This window comes from Sorex araneus, chromosome X (genome assembly GCF_027595985.1).
Source record: "Sorex araneus isolate mSorAra2 chromosome X, mSorAra2.pri, whole genome shotgun sequence".
NCBI classification, from domain to species: Eukaryota; Metazoa; Chordata; class Mammalia; order Eulipotyphla; family Soricidae; genus Sorex; species Sorex araneus.
In genome coordinates this window covers 163,445,979-163,460,403 of record NC_073313.1, presented here as the reverse complement: position 1 = coordinate 163,460,403, position 14,425 = coordinate 163,445,979, and the positions used below count along the sequence as shown (strand labels likewise).

The 14,425-nt window shown below is 54.4% G+C and overlaps 1 protein-coding gene across 3 annotated transcripts in view; it reads right to left on the bottom strand.

The window, feature by feature from the left end:
* Positions 1-14,425, bottom strand: part of RABGAP1L (RAB GTPase activating protein 1 like) — a 401,062-nt gene that overhangs the window by 14,157 nt on the left and 372,480 nt on the right. For 2 of the 3 annotated variants that reach the window (XM_055120167.1, XM_004613724.2), the window contains 3 exons: positions 4,118-4,228; positions 2,314-2,418; positions 299-382 (listed from right to left, as the gene is read on the bottom strand). In XM_055120167.1, coding sequence (XP_054976142.1) covers positions 299-382; positions 2,314-2,418; positions 4,118-4,228 — 300 coding nt within the window. Of the gene's footprint in view, positions 1-298; positions 383-2,313; positions 2,419-4,117; positions 4,229-13,299; positions 14,313-14,425 lie in introns of those variants that run through there. The other variant, XM_055120168.1, reaches the window with a different exon arrangement.

Here is a 14,425-nt window from a genome sequence, read left to right as displayed (position 1 = left end):
CTTAGAATGTCACAGTCTCCAACCAGCTGGGTCCACTGCCTGTCACATCATGTGGAGGGCTGAGCTCGCCAGCCAGCAGTGCTGGGGGTCACGCCGCTGGGTTCTAAAGACCCCTCCTGTTCCACTGTACTGACCACTGCACTGACCACTGTCCTGTCAGCCACCGAGAGAACACCCCGCGCCATCAGACCTCCCAGGTTCACAGCCCGCACCGCCACAGAGGCAAGTCACCAGACCCGATGGCTGCGGTGGCGTCACCGTGCTGGACAGAGTGATGTCCATCCACAGCTGCCCTCACCTGCTTGTACTCGGCGATGATGGCTGTCGTCTTCTTGATCTCGTACTCGGCCTTCTCCAACTGTTTCCGGAAGACTTCTTTCAGCTGGGAAGGCGCAAGCGAGACACACGCAGGCTCAGTAAGTGGGGCGCGTCTCCACAGACCATCTAAGCTCAGGCCGGCCTGGTTCACAGCCCGGGTGGCCAACGGTCTGTCACACGGTCCTGCCTCAAGTCACCTCCTGCTGGCCGCCAAACCAGAGCCCCTCAGAGACGCAGTGCGTGCGCTAGGCACAGCGGCCCATTCTGCACCACTGACTTCAAACATGCCTAGCGAGGCGGGGGGTCGTCCAGGGGGGGCTCTCAGTCCTAGGGCGGGGATCTAGGCCCCCTCCTCTCTGGAGGAAGGTGACAGCTTCGAAGGTCAGGAGGTGCAGGGACAAAGCCAGTCACATTGGAAGGAGCTACACTGGCCCCTCATGGAGTATCTGCTTCAGTCCCGAGACCACTAGAGCACGATTTGGGTCACACCCGGTGATGCACAGGGGTTCCTCCTGGCTCTGCACTCAGGAATCACTCCTCGCCGTGCTCAGGGAACCCTATGGGATGCTGGGAATCGAACCCGGGTCGGCCGTGTGCAAGGCCAACGCCCTCCCCGCTGTGCTATCGCTCCGGCCCCAAACCATGGCGACTTTTAAACCATGAGCGAAATCCCTAGCAATTGTTGGTTTTAAACCGTGATTATTTTTGTAGCCTGCCAGCTCTACAGATGGTTACAGTCATATAAAAATGGATGGATTTTAACCCTAAGTGCTTTAGGCTTCATCAGTGAATGGCTCCCTTTCTTCCTCCCAGAGAAGCTTATTGTGCTCTTATGAGTACTGCTAATCCCCTGAGTTTATCTTTTTTTTTTTTACACTTTTTGGGTTCCACCCGGCGATGCTCAGGGGTTCCTCCTGGCTCTGCACTCAGGAATCACTCCTGGTGGTGCTCGGGGACCCTATGGGATGCTGGGAATCGAACCTGGGTCGGCCACGTGCAAGGCAAACACCCTCCCCGCTGTGCTATCGCTCCAGCCCCCTCTGAGTTTACCTTTAACCTTTCCCTTTATGTTTCACAATTCCCCAAGTCAGGTTTGGTTCTTTAGGTGATTCTGGACTTTGTATTTATGGTGAATGACTTGCTTTTCTATTTCCCCTATAGCTTTTCCATACTTTAGTACAGAGCAATGTTCTTTGCCTAAACAGCGAAAGGCCATCAACGCTGTGCTCCTTATACTTGGGAGTTGATCGACTCTGAAATGCTTACTTGGGAGGTGATCGACTCTGAAATGCATGTACCCCTAGGCATCCATCATAATTACTTGGCTCAGACTTTGGTTGCCAGAGTTCCGAACACCCCAAAAGGGAGGTCCTGCCGTGGGACTGGAACGGACCCGGGGCAAACGGCAAAGCTACCCCGGCATCAAAATAGGAAGATAAAAGCACGGTCTTGATGCAAGCTGCTATGACTTAAGAGACAGAACCCCCATGGGGAAGGACAAGCAGAACCAGTCTGAGGATTTAGTCTGGGATTTACGGTAGAAGCCTTGCTCACCCTCAGAGCCCAGGGAACTCAGCTTGGGAACCTATATCTCTTACTGTGCATCCAAATAACTGTGAGGATTAATAAGAAGTAAGCTTGGGGCTGGAGCGATAGCACAGCGGGTTGGGCGTTTGCCTTGCATGCAGCCGACCCAGGCTCGATTCCCAGCATCCCATAGGGTCCCCCGAGCACCGCCAGGGGTGATTCCTGAGTGCAGAGCCAGGAGTCAGCCCTGAGGATCGCCGGGTGGGACCCAAGAAGTGAAAGAACAAAGAAATAAGCCTCACCCGTGACTCGGACTCTGCCTACTGACCGCACAATCCTCTCCGATGGCGGAGGCAAATTCCCGGCAGCTGGGCTACCCCCCTCCGACCCCCTCACCCAAGTCTGGGGCTCGACTGATGACCCCCAGCCCCAACTCAGCTCGGCGAAGGCTCCCGGGCGCCCCCTCACCTGGGCCGTCTCCTCCTCCTGCTTCCGCTTCTCCTCCTCCGTCTCCACCAGCCTCTGCTTCGTGAGGAGCAGCTCCTTGTTCAGCACGTCTGCCTTGTCCTCCGCCTGCTCGCCGGGGCAACAGGGGAGCCCCCAGGTGAGGACAGAGGGTCTCTCCCCGCTACGCCCCATCACCACCTCTCCCTGTTTCCGCCTGGGGCGCGACCCTCCCCACCAGCCCTTCGCGGTGGGATGTTTCCAGAGACTGGCTCATCCTGGGCCGGAATAATAACAGCAACAGCAGCGGGGAGGGCGTCGGCCTGGCATGTGGCCGACCCGGGTTCGATCCCCGGCATCCCCTATAGGGTCCCCCGAGCACCGCCGGGAGTGATTTCTGAGTGCAGAGCCAGGAGTCAGCCCTGAGCATCGCCGGGTGGGACCTCCCCCCTCCAAAAAAAAAAAAAAAAAAAGAACAGGCTTGTACTAAGGCCTCTGGAAGTTTCCAGACGTCCAGCAGCACCTTCCCACCCACCCAGACAACGGAGCTTCCTCAGAGGCATCTGGGGTTGTGGGGGAGGCAGGAGTCAAGACTCAGGCAGGGGGGCTGGAGCGATAGCACAGCGGGGAGGGCGTTGGCCTTGCAGGCGGCCGACCCGGGTTCAATTCCCAGCATCCTATGGGGGCCCCTGAGCACCGCCAGGGGGACAATCCCTAGAGGCTGGGACAGAGCCCACAGGCGGTGGCTGAGCTGACACAGTGGCCCTCCAGGGCCTTCACTCCCGCACGGGCTCAGCCCCAGCTCCGTCCGTCCGTCTGTTCGTCCGTCCGCCCTTTTAGGTCTTCAGCAGCCAGCAAGGCCGCTGACGTGTGCGGTTCAGACAGAGGTTGGGGAGGTGGGACGGGCGGCGAGCAGGGTCATAGGGCCGAGAGGGGAGTGGGGGGCAGAGCAGAGGCCCCTGGCTGCCAGCACCAAAACGTGCCTCCAGGGGCTGGTGTGACAGCACAGCGGGGAGGGCGTTTGCCTTGCACGCAGCCGACCCAGGTTCGATCCCCAGCATCCTATGGGGTCCCCCGAGCACCACCAGGGGTGATTCCTGAGTGCAGAGCCAGGAGGAACCCCTGAGCATCGCCGGGTGTGATCCAAAAAGCAAAAACAACAACAACCACCAAAAAAAACACCCCTCAACGGTCGGCTCCAGTACTTTAGATTTAGGGGAGAACATGCTAAATTAGGGGCAATCTTAAAAAGTCAACAGATGCCAAAAGCAGGTGTGGGTCATAGGACCCGAAGGGCAAATCGTGCAGTCGGGACAAGCGACCCTCCCCACGACACCCCCGAAGGAGCAGAGTGGGGGCTCCCAGTGACAACGTTCTCACTGAGTTCCCCCATCACCGCAGCCACCCTGAGTTTAGGGAAACTATGGACGAGGAGGGGCTGGAGCGATAGCACACCGGGGAGGGCGTTGGCCTTGCATGCAGCCGACCCGGGTTCGATTCCTCCGCCCCTCTCGGAGAGCCTGGCAAGCTACCAAGAGGATCCCGCCCGCACGGCAGAGCCTGGCAAGCTCCCCGTGGCGTCTTCGAGATGCCAAACACAGTCACAACAAGTCTCACCGTGGAGATGTGACTGGCACCCGCTCGAGCAAATCGATGAGCATCGGGATGACAGTGACAGTGACAGTGACAGCGTCGGGCGAGGAGAAGGGACATAGGCATGGAGGTGACCCAGCCACTGTCCAGGGCCCGCATCCGCCAGTCGCCCCCTCCCTGCTCCGAGCCGCCACCCTGACGCCTTCGGGGAGGAAGTCGCGGCCGGATGCGTCACCTGGTCCAGGTCGTTCCTCAGCGCGATCTTGCTGGTGACGAGCTCGTGGGCGAGGTCATCGTTCTCCTGCTCCAGCCTCATGCTGGCCTCCTGCAGCCTCCGGTTCTCCCTCTGCAGAGAAAGAGCAAGGCCCGGGGGGGGGGGGGGCGTGAGCTCGGGCACGGCCAGACCCCGCGAGCCAGGGGCGCCAAGCAACGGCCAGTGAGCTGTGGAAGGGGACACTGAGCAGGTGACAGAGGCGGCGGGGCGGGCGGCTGCCTGGAAACAACAGTGATTAAGCTGGCGGTGCGGGGTGCGGCCACCCCTCCCCCACCCACCCCAAACGCCTCCCCCCCACCGCCGACTGAAAACGTGCCACAAAGCAAAGGTGCCACTCGGGTGAGAGGTGCGGGTGAGACCCTCAACACAGACGTGGCCGTCCCGGGGCAACTCCTGTCTGAAGCATGGGCGCGACAGCCCCACCTCAAGGGAAACTGAGGCACAGCAGGGGGGGTGACACCAGGTGCAGGTGACAGGTTTCCCCAGTGTTCCGGAGTCAGGGTTCAGGTGACTGGTTCCGGGAGCTCAGAATCAAGGACCTGATTCAGAACTTGACTGACGCTGTCCTTTTCTTTTGCTTTTTTTTTGGGGGGGGTCCCACCCGGCGATGCTCAGGGCTGACTCCTGGCTCTGCACTCAGGAATCACTCCTGGTGGTGCTCGGGGGACCCTATGGGATGCCGGGGATTGAACCTGGGCCGGCCACGTGCCAGGCCAACGATCTCCCCGCTGTGCTATCGCTCTGGCCCCTGACGGTTTCCTCCTTTCAGTCAAAGTGTCTCTGCTCCCCAGAGGCCTGTGTTCTGTGAGGGGAGCCAGGTCCTTCTGGGGGGTTTCGCTGCTTCGGGGACGACATTGTCGCGGAGACGCTCAGTGTCCGTGGGGGCTGCATTATGTGAGTGTTTTCCTTCTCCAATAGCATGCAGCGCTGCTCACGGGAAGAAGAGAAACCTCTGTCTCTCTGCGTCTGTCTCTGTCTCTATCTCTCTGTCTCTGTCTCTCTGTCTCTTGTCTCTCTGCCTCTGTCTCTCTGTGTCTCTCTGCCTCTGTCTCTCTGCCTCTGTCTCTCTGTCTCTTGTCTCTCTGCCTCTGTGTCTCTGTGTCTCTCTGCCTCTGTCTCTGTCTCTCTGTCTCTTGTCTCTTTGCCTCTCTGCATCTGTCTCTCTGTGTCTCTCTGCCTCTGTCTCTCTTTCTCTTGTCTCTCTGTCTGTCTCTCTGCCTCTGTCTCATTGCCTCTCTCTGTCTCTGTTTCCCTGTCTCTCTGCCTGTCTCTCTGCCTCTGTCTCTCTGTCTCTATCTCTGTGTCTCTGTCTGTGTCTCTCTGCCTCTGTGTCTCTCTGCATCTCTCTGCCTCTTGTCTGTGTGTCTCTCTGCCTGTCTCTCTTCCTCTTGTCTCTGTGTGTCTCTCTGCCTGTCTCTCTTCCTCTTGTCTCTCTGTCTCTCTGCCTCTGTCTCTCTGCATCTTTGTCTCTCTGCCTCTGTTTCCCTGTCTCTCTGTCTCTGTCTGCCTCTGTCTCTCTGTCTCTATCTCTGTGTCTCTGTCTGTGTCTCTCTGTCTCTGTGTCTCTCTCTGTGTGTCTCTCTGCATCTCTCTGCCTCTGTCTCTCTTCCTCTTGTCTCTGTGTGTCTCTCTGCCTGTCTCTCTGCCTCTGTCTCTCTGCCTCTTGTCTCTCTGCCTCTGTCTCATTGCCTCTCTCTGCCTCTGTTTCCCTATCTCTCTGTCTCTCTTCTTGCCTCTGTCTCTCTGTCTCTGCCGCTCTCTCTCGCCGATGCTTTCCGAGGCAGGAGCCCCCCCTCCGTGCAGCAAGCAGGCCCCTGCGCCAGCAAACTGGGGTTGTGAGGAACAACCCCGGCCACTTCCACCCTCTCTTCTCCGTCCACGCGGAATCCCGGCAGGATGCACACACAAGCGATGCCATCAGGCGCCAGAGAAGCAAGCCCCTGGCCCCTCTCGGGCGAACCCTCCAAGGACGGGGAAGCGCCACTTGCTAACGTACGGGCAGGCATAAAACCGCGGGGAGTGGGCCGTTTTGGGGCGGTCTTTGTGCCATTAAGAGGTCCCCAGGTTTTCTGCAAAGGGCATGTGAACAGATGGGTGTGGAAAATTTTTTTTTTTTTTTTTTGCTTTTTGGGTCACACCCAGCGATGCTCAGGGGTTACTCCTGGCTTTGCACTCAGGAATTGCTCCTGGCAGTGCTTGGGGGACCATATGGGATGCCGGGGATCGAACCCAGGTCGGCTGCATGCAAGGCAAACGCCCTACCCGCTGTGCTATCGTTCAAGACCCCGGAAAACTGTTTTAAAAGCTTAAAAGGTAAGTTGGGTTTTGTGTTCCACTGAAGGGAGGAAAATGACAAGATGCGAGAAGGGTCTCACTGCCCCTCCAGTCAGCAGTGCCTGGGCTCTGGCCAAAATACAAGCCCCAAAGCCTGGTGAGGAAGGACGCCTTCACCCAAGGACAGACGGTGGACATGTGTGGACTCTGAATTCTTCAGCCCCTTTGGTCTACAGCGGCAGAATCAGGGTGGAGAAGCAGCCTCTGCCAAGACAGCCCGTCTCCAGCTGATCCACTCAAAGCTGTGCTGAAAAGGGTCCCAAATTCTTTTATGTATTTATTTTTGCTTTTTTGGGCTGGAGCGATAGCACAGCGGTTGGGTGTTCGCCTTTCAGGCGGCCGACCCGAGTTCGATTCCTCCGCCCCTCTCGGAGAGCCCGGCAAACTACTGAGAGGATCCCGCCTGCACAGCAGAGCCTGGCAAGCTCCCCATGGCGTATTCGAGATGCCAAAAACAGTAACAATAAGTCTCTCAATGAGAGACGTTACTGGTGCCCGCTCGAACAAATTGACGAGCAACGGGATGACAGTGACAGTGATTTTTGCTTTTTAGGTCCCACCCGGCGATGCTCAGGGGTTCCTCCTGGCTGATGCACTCAGGAATCACTCCTGGCGGTGCTCAGGGGACCCTACGGGATGCTGGGGATTGAACCCGGGTCGGTCGCATGCAGGGCCAACGCCCTCCCCGCTGTGCTATCACTCCAGCCCCTAAGGGTCCCAAATTCTAGCGGGAGCTGGTGTGTCACACTCCTGCCCCTTGCCCTGGAAACAAATTCCATCCCGGAGGAGTCATCACCCCCTGGGTCACGCCGAGACCCCTTGTCCTGGCCCCGTGCCTGAGTCCACACCTACTCCCCCCTTTCTCCCGAGTTCTCTCTGCAGGGCACTGGGCATAAGTGCTCCCACACTGTGGGAGGCTAATTCGTCACAAGGGAGAACACGGCGGCCACCAGCTTCTCGGGTGATAGCGACGGATGTGAGCGCAGTATCCTGAGTTCCCCTCTACAACCTAAAGGCATGCAGTACCATTTGAGGGACCTGGGCCAAAGTGTCTGAAAATGTACCAGGTGGGCGGGCATCCAAGACGCTGTCCTACCCAGACCCAAGCCCGCCCCCCGCCTGCCCACTCAGTGAACCGTCGCTTCCTTCTCTACCAAGCCAAGGCTATTTAACAGGACCAGGGGGACTCGGCCGAATTTACATCCTCAGGACCGTGGCCCCTGGGCCCTGGCAGCCGGAAGCTTCCCTTACAGACACAGAGACGGGGACCCTAAGTGGAACAGGGTGTCTAGAAAGCCCCCCACCCCCACCCCGGGGCCTGGCTGCTGGCGTTTGCTTTAGCAGGAAGCTTCAGTCGTCTCTGCAAAGCAAGCAGCTGGGGGGGTGGGGTGGGGGGTCGCCCTGCTTCTGCTCAAACTCAGACACAGAGAAGCCAGCCACAGGCCGAAATGCAGTATCCTCCCCCAAAGTCGGGGCTTCGGGCGAACAGGAGCCCTTAGCACACCCCCCACCCCGGGGGAATGTTCTAGAACCGCCTCCCCACCCTTCCCAAGGGTTAGTCAGACACCGGTCTGGCTCTTTTCCAGCCTGTCCAGAGGAGAAGAAGATTCCCAAAGGGATGAACTGAAGCAAGTTTGCGTTTCTGCTAGGACGGGGTGAGAGGGGTCCGACGGGGGGCTGGAAAAAGGCCCATTTAGGAATTCCAGCAAGGGCTGCCTAGAGAGAGGGAAGGTCAGCCCGGAACCTCAGCGACCGACAGGGAGGGGACAGTCACTTACCCTAAGCCCTGAGAGGCAAACGCCTCCTAGACCTTAAGGCAAAGACATCTGGGGACCATGCGACATCAGCCTTAAAACTCAACGTCGTTGGGGCTGGAGCCATAGCACAGCGGGGAGGGCATTTGCCTTGCATGCGGCCGACCCGGGTTTGATTCCCAGCATCCCAGAGGGTCCCCTGAGCACCGCCAGGGGTGATTCCTGAGTGCAGAGCCGGGAGTAACCCCTGAGCATCACCGGGTGTGACCCAAAAAGCAAAAAGCAAAAAAACAACAACAACAACAACAACAAAAAGCCCTCAATGTCGCTTTGAAAAAAAAAGAAACAAAAAACAAAACCTGGCACCCAAGTGACACGGCCTGAACTGGGGAAGGGGCGTTGGTCCCTTTGGGAGGAGAATACTGCATTTTCAGAGACAGACGCAGATACACACACAGACACAGATTCAAAACTTACCTCCTCAAAAGTCACAGACTCACTAGCGTTCTCAATCATAGAGACAACTTTTTTTTTTTTTTTTTTAAAAAAAGAACCTCCAACGAAACCGCACACCTCCTAAAACATCCAGGCGACAACAGGAACAGACACTTGTTAATGCTAGTTCGGTTCTGCTGGGACTTCCCGGACACAGTGGGACGCACCGACTCTCCTCTCGGGGACGGGCAGTTTTCTTTCAGCAGAAAGAAAGCCAGAGGGCATGTCTCCACTCGGAAGCACCCTGGCCCTCCCGGCTGCGGGAGGGAAAAACGCTGGGTGTGGACGTGAGCAACGCTCTGGGCTGTTTGTGTCGCGTTACTAACGCTGGTGCAGGGAACTTCCTTCCACCAGGCTGGCTCTACTCAGGCACCAGAAAAACCCTCCAAAGGATGGAGAACGTCATTTGTTCCAAGAGCAGGGAGGCGGGAAGTAAGAACTGGCAGTCCATAGAAAGGACACGAAGTCTTGAAGGAAAAAGGGACAGGGGAGGGGTGGATTAGAAGCTCAGTGTTTGGGCTGTGTCAGAGGCTGCAGTGTTTTTAAACCTTGTAAACGGGCTGGGGGCTGGAGCGATAGCACAGCGGGTAGGGCGTTTGCCTTTCACGCGGCCGACCCGGGTTCGAATCCCAGCATCCCATATGGTCCCCTGAGCACCGCCAGGGGTGATTCCTGAGTGCAGAGCCAGGAGTGACCCCTGTGCATCGCCGGGTGTGACCCAAAAACCAAAAAAAAAAACCTTGTAAACGGGCTTTTAAAGGATCAGAAGGAAAAATGTTCCTAAAGACCTAGAGTGTTGGGGCTGGAGCGAGAGCACAGCGGGGAGGGCGGTGCCTTGTACGCGGCCGACCCGGGTTCGATTCCCAGCATCCCATAGGGTCCCCTGAGCACCGCCAGGGCTAATTCCTGAGTGCAGAGCCAGGAGGAACCCCTGAGCATTGCCGGGTGTGACCCAAAGAGAAAAAAACAAAACAAAACAAAACAAAACCTGATAAAGACCTAGAGCGTTTTGCCAGCAAAGTTCTCTCTTTGTCGGGTACCTCTTCTGAAAGGTTCATTACTCATCATGATCTCAACAGTTTTTCGACATTCCACAGACAAATGATTACACATGAAATGTTTAAATGTCTACGTGAAAGCTCAAAAAAGAAAAAGTGGGTAGCTGAAATCTCTCTTTTTTTTGTTTGCTTTTTGGGTCCCACCCTGCGATGCACAGGGGTTACTCCTGGCTCTGCACTCAGGAATCACTCCTGGCGGTGCTCGGAGGACCCTATGGGATGCTGGAGATCGAACCCGGGTCGGCCACATGCAAGGCAAATCCCTTCCCCGCTGTGCTATGGCTCCAGTCCCTGTTTGTTGGTCTTGGAGTCACACCTGGTGATTCTCAGCAATCTCTCCTGGCGGGGCTCAGGCCATACTGGAGGCTCTGGCATTCCCAGCAAACTTTCGGTAAGGGGCCACCGAGCAAATATTTTAGGGCTTGAGGCTGTGGCTGAAATAACCTCGCTTTGTCCCTGTCATTGCAAAACAGTAAAAAGTTTGGCTTGTCAAATGTCTGTCAAGAAGCAAACATAAGTGTGTGGCCGGATGCCACCAAAACCTTCTCCCCTGGGAGTGCTGGAGCGAGAGCACAACGGGGAGGGCGTTTGCCTTACATGCGGCCGACCCGGGTTCGATTCCCAGCATCCCATAGGGGTCACTTGAGCATGCCAGGAGTGATTCCTGAGTAACCAAGAGTAACTTTACCCCTGTGCATTGCCGGGCGTGACCCAAAAAGCCATAAATAAATAAATAAATAAATAAATAAATAAAAACCTTCTCCCCTGGGCCCAGAGTTTGCTAGACTCTGAGAAAGCACGGGGTGATGGATGATGGAGAAACGTGGGAGCTAAGTACATAATTCGAGGTACATAATTCGCTCAGGCACACTGCACTGACCAGAAACATAACTTACTAATAATCGAAGACAATTTGGCGGGGGGAGGGGAACGAATTTTGAAGACACTGAACATCCTTAGAAATTCTTAGTGGGTGTCGAATGCCCTGGCGTGCCGAGTAGAACCAACCCTACCAGCAACACCGGAAACCAACCATCATCGCCTCAACCAGTTCCATCACCTGACACTTGTCACCACTTGCCCCAGGGCTCACTGGCCTGTCTCTTGCTTGTCATAAAAACACATCGTTTCGTAACATCATTATTCCCAGAAGCCAGCAACAGCCTTTGTGGCTATGGTAAAACAATAAAATGTAAGTCTGGTCTTTTGGCAGAATAACGTTTTCAGAGGTCCAATCACTTCTTCCCTGGGGAAAGAAGGGCCCCAAACTGAAAGGTCAAAGGGGAACTTTCTCTTTTCTTTTCTTCTTTTTTTTTTCTTTTTGGGTCACACCCGGTAATGCACAGGGGTTCCTCCTGGCTCGTGCACTCAGGAATTACCCCTGGCGGGTGCTCAGGGAACCCTGTGGGATGCTGGGAACTGAATCTGGGTCGGCCGTGTGCAAGGCAAACGCCCTCCCTGCTGTGCTATCGCTCCAGCCCCATCTCTTTCCTAGTTAAGAATCTGCTCAACATGTTTTAAATATAATCACGTGTCACATTACACACAAAATGAGATCATCTGACTGACTCCATTACAAATGGAAAAATGGCAATAACACAAGTATAAACAGGTTTTACTGTAAATATTTCATTTGTATTGTTTTTACTATACATAAATACCTGGGTTTTGAATTCTATGTTGGGACACCTGGTTTACAAAAATTAGTCTGTGCAAAGAGGAACGATAAACTTAGAAAAATCATTTTCCTTCTACTTGAATTACGTCTGGGAAAAATCTGTCTAACCTCAAGGAAAAAAGTTCAACATTCCAAATTTAATTATTCTGAACACGGACGAGATCCCTCAATTAGAAATTACGTATATGATACCGTCTGTGTGTCCCAAACCCAAGAGAATTTATGCATTTCCGATTCCGTCTTGGAGTTTCCCTCTAGAACAGATATTAACACAACCTTCGTTATGCTCTGGGACTTAATTAACCGTACTCTGTAAGCCTTAACCCACATTTGTGCAAGCGATTCTTTAATTAAACAAGAACAGCACACCACCTCCTAGACGCAGGTGAAGGCTGCAATTCTTAAAAAGGTGACTCAATAAATTGCACATTGCAGGAAACTTAATGTTTCCAAAAGGAAATAAGTACTTTTTTTTTTTTTTTTGGTCACACTGAGCAATGCACAGGGGTTCCTCCTGGCTCTGCACTCAGGAATTACCCCCGGCGGTGCTCAGGGGACACTATGGGATGCTGGGAATCGAACCCGGGCAGGCCACGTGCAAGGCAAACACCCTACCTGCTGTGCTATTGCTCCAGCCCGAATAACTACTTCTTTAAACAGAAAATACTGCTTTTGGTTAATTTGGGGGGGCCACCCCCTGAGGTGCTCAGGGCTACCCCTTGTCTGTCTGAGGGGGTTGCTGGGAATCAGGACTGGACCCCCACAGGGGAAGCGTATGCCCTAAATATCTCTGGAAGTATTAATATCTACAAAACTGGTAAATGATGAATAAGAATTGGCTACTACATCTTAAAAATGTACTGAAAAGAACTACACTTACCCCTGTACAAAGAGAACTACACTTATCCGTGTGTTTCATGGGGACTTGTCAGAGAGTGCAAATGGATATGATGTTTTAACCCAACCAAACCTGTATCTTACTGAAATCAAATAGGCCCACAAACCAAAATAAGCAGGAATTTTAGTCCTCACTGAACTTCAAATATGGAGTGTCTAGGTCAGGCAGCACATGACTGTCTACATGCTTACACATGCGTGTATGTATAACGCATTTATTTTATTTTATTTTATTTTTGGGTCACACCCGGCGATACACAGGGGTTACTCCTGGCTCTGCACTCAGGAACTACCCCTGGATACTCAGGGGACCCTATGGGATGCTGGGAATTGAACCCAGGTCGGCCATGTGCAAGGCAAACGCCCTCCCCACTGTGCTATTGCTCCAGCCCCAGAAACGCATATATTTTAAAACAGCACAGAAAAGAAAAGCAATGCCTGCTTACGTAGATCTCTGCCCTGAAAGTACCCGATACCTGGGGCCAATGGTCTTTCGTAAGCGCCAACTCGGAGGGGAAGGTCTCCCTTCCAGAGGAATGAACTGTGCACAGTATCTCAGTAGTAACTTGGGGTTCGGGAAAGATGGTGGGTTATCATGTCTCTTTGGGACACTTCTCTTGGCTCTCTAGGAAGGGGCTGAAATGAAATTCGCACGTGAAGAATCTTCCTAAAACGTGGCAGTGGTTTAGTGTGGCCACAGAGTGCGCACGAGCGGGTCTTTAATTCTCTCTCTGGGCTCCTGCAATAGTCCTTGCTCACAGTGCCATGCCCAAGATAAATAGCAGCACATGAAAAACCTCCTAAGATCGCTTTGTAGGGGTTGGAGTGATAGCACAGCAGGGAGGGCGTTTGCCTCGCACATGGCCGACCCGAGTTCGATTCCCAGGGAGAGCTTGCTTTTAAGTCTCTCTCTGGACATTGGCCGTTGATGGGATTACACACACCTGGGTTCCTCTGCCGGTACCTTCATGCACGAGGCCTGTCCAAACGTGTGGAGAGAGGCCTCCAGCATGGCTGTAGCTAGGTTCCGATGGTCTTCGGCAGCCGGGAACTCTGTTTGGGGTGGGGAGGGAAGCTGGAGCCCATCCCCTCCGAGGGGCCCTGGCCTGGCTCTACACTCAGGAATTACTCCTGGCCATGTTCGGGGGACCCTATGAGATGCTGGGGATCGAATCTGGGTTGGCTGCATGCAAGGCCTCCCCGCTGTGCTATCGCTCCGGCCCTGGGAAGTTGCTTTTATTAAGAGAATGATGGGGGAGAAATGAGCTTCAAAAGAAAAGCCAAAACAAAATAAAGAAATTCGCTGCGAACCTTATTTTGTGCCCGTAGGGACTGAACGCAATAGTCTGGTGGGTCTCCTGGCTCTTTAGCTAGTTTTATAAGCCGCACAGGGAGGAGTAGGAAGGAGATCAGGGAAGAAGCTGGGGGAGGAACCACACAAGGGTCACGTCCACCCGCACTGGACTCTGGGAATAATCTCGCTTAATTACACAGCCCCTCCACCTTTCTGAATGCAGTGAACTGATGACAGTTCCCGGGGTCACAGTACACAGGAGTCATCTGAAACTGCAGACTCAGTCAAGCACTCGGAGACTGGGGGGAAAGAAAGGTCAGGACAAACACCACCGCTGTGCTCCACAGACCTTTGCGCCTTTTATTTTGCTTTCAGAACGCGTTTGTTTCTGTGAACAGGTGCCACAGACACGGGTCAAGTCTGGAACATTCTGGCGCCCGTCTTGCAAAGAGTTCTCTCCTTCTAAAAGTCTCTGGCTGGGACTGTGAACCGCTAACACAGTACTTTGCCTTTTTTTTTTTTTTCCTCATTTTTGAAAGTAGTCGAGAGCCACTTTCTTTTTTTTTTTTTCCCCCTCTCTGAGCTTCGGATGAAGAGTCTCAGGCTAAAGGCAACATGGTGGAGGAGAGACCTACAAATATACAAACTGAAAGAAAAGAAATATTATGGTTGACGGCTGGCCACCCGGGGGGGGTCTCCTGCCACGTGCACACACCTGGACACTTAGCACAGACACAGGGGGTCAGGCCAGATGAGGAG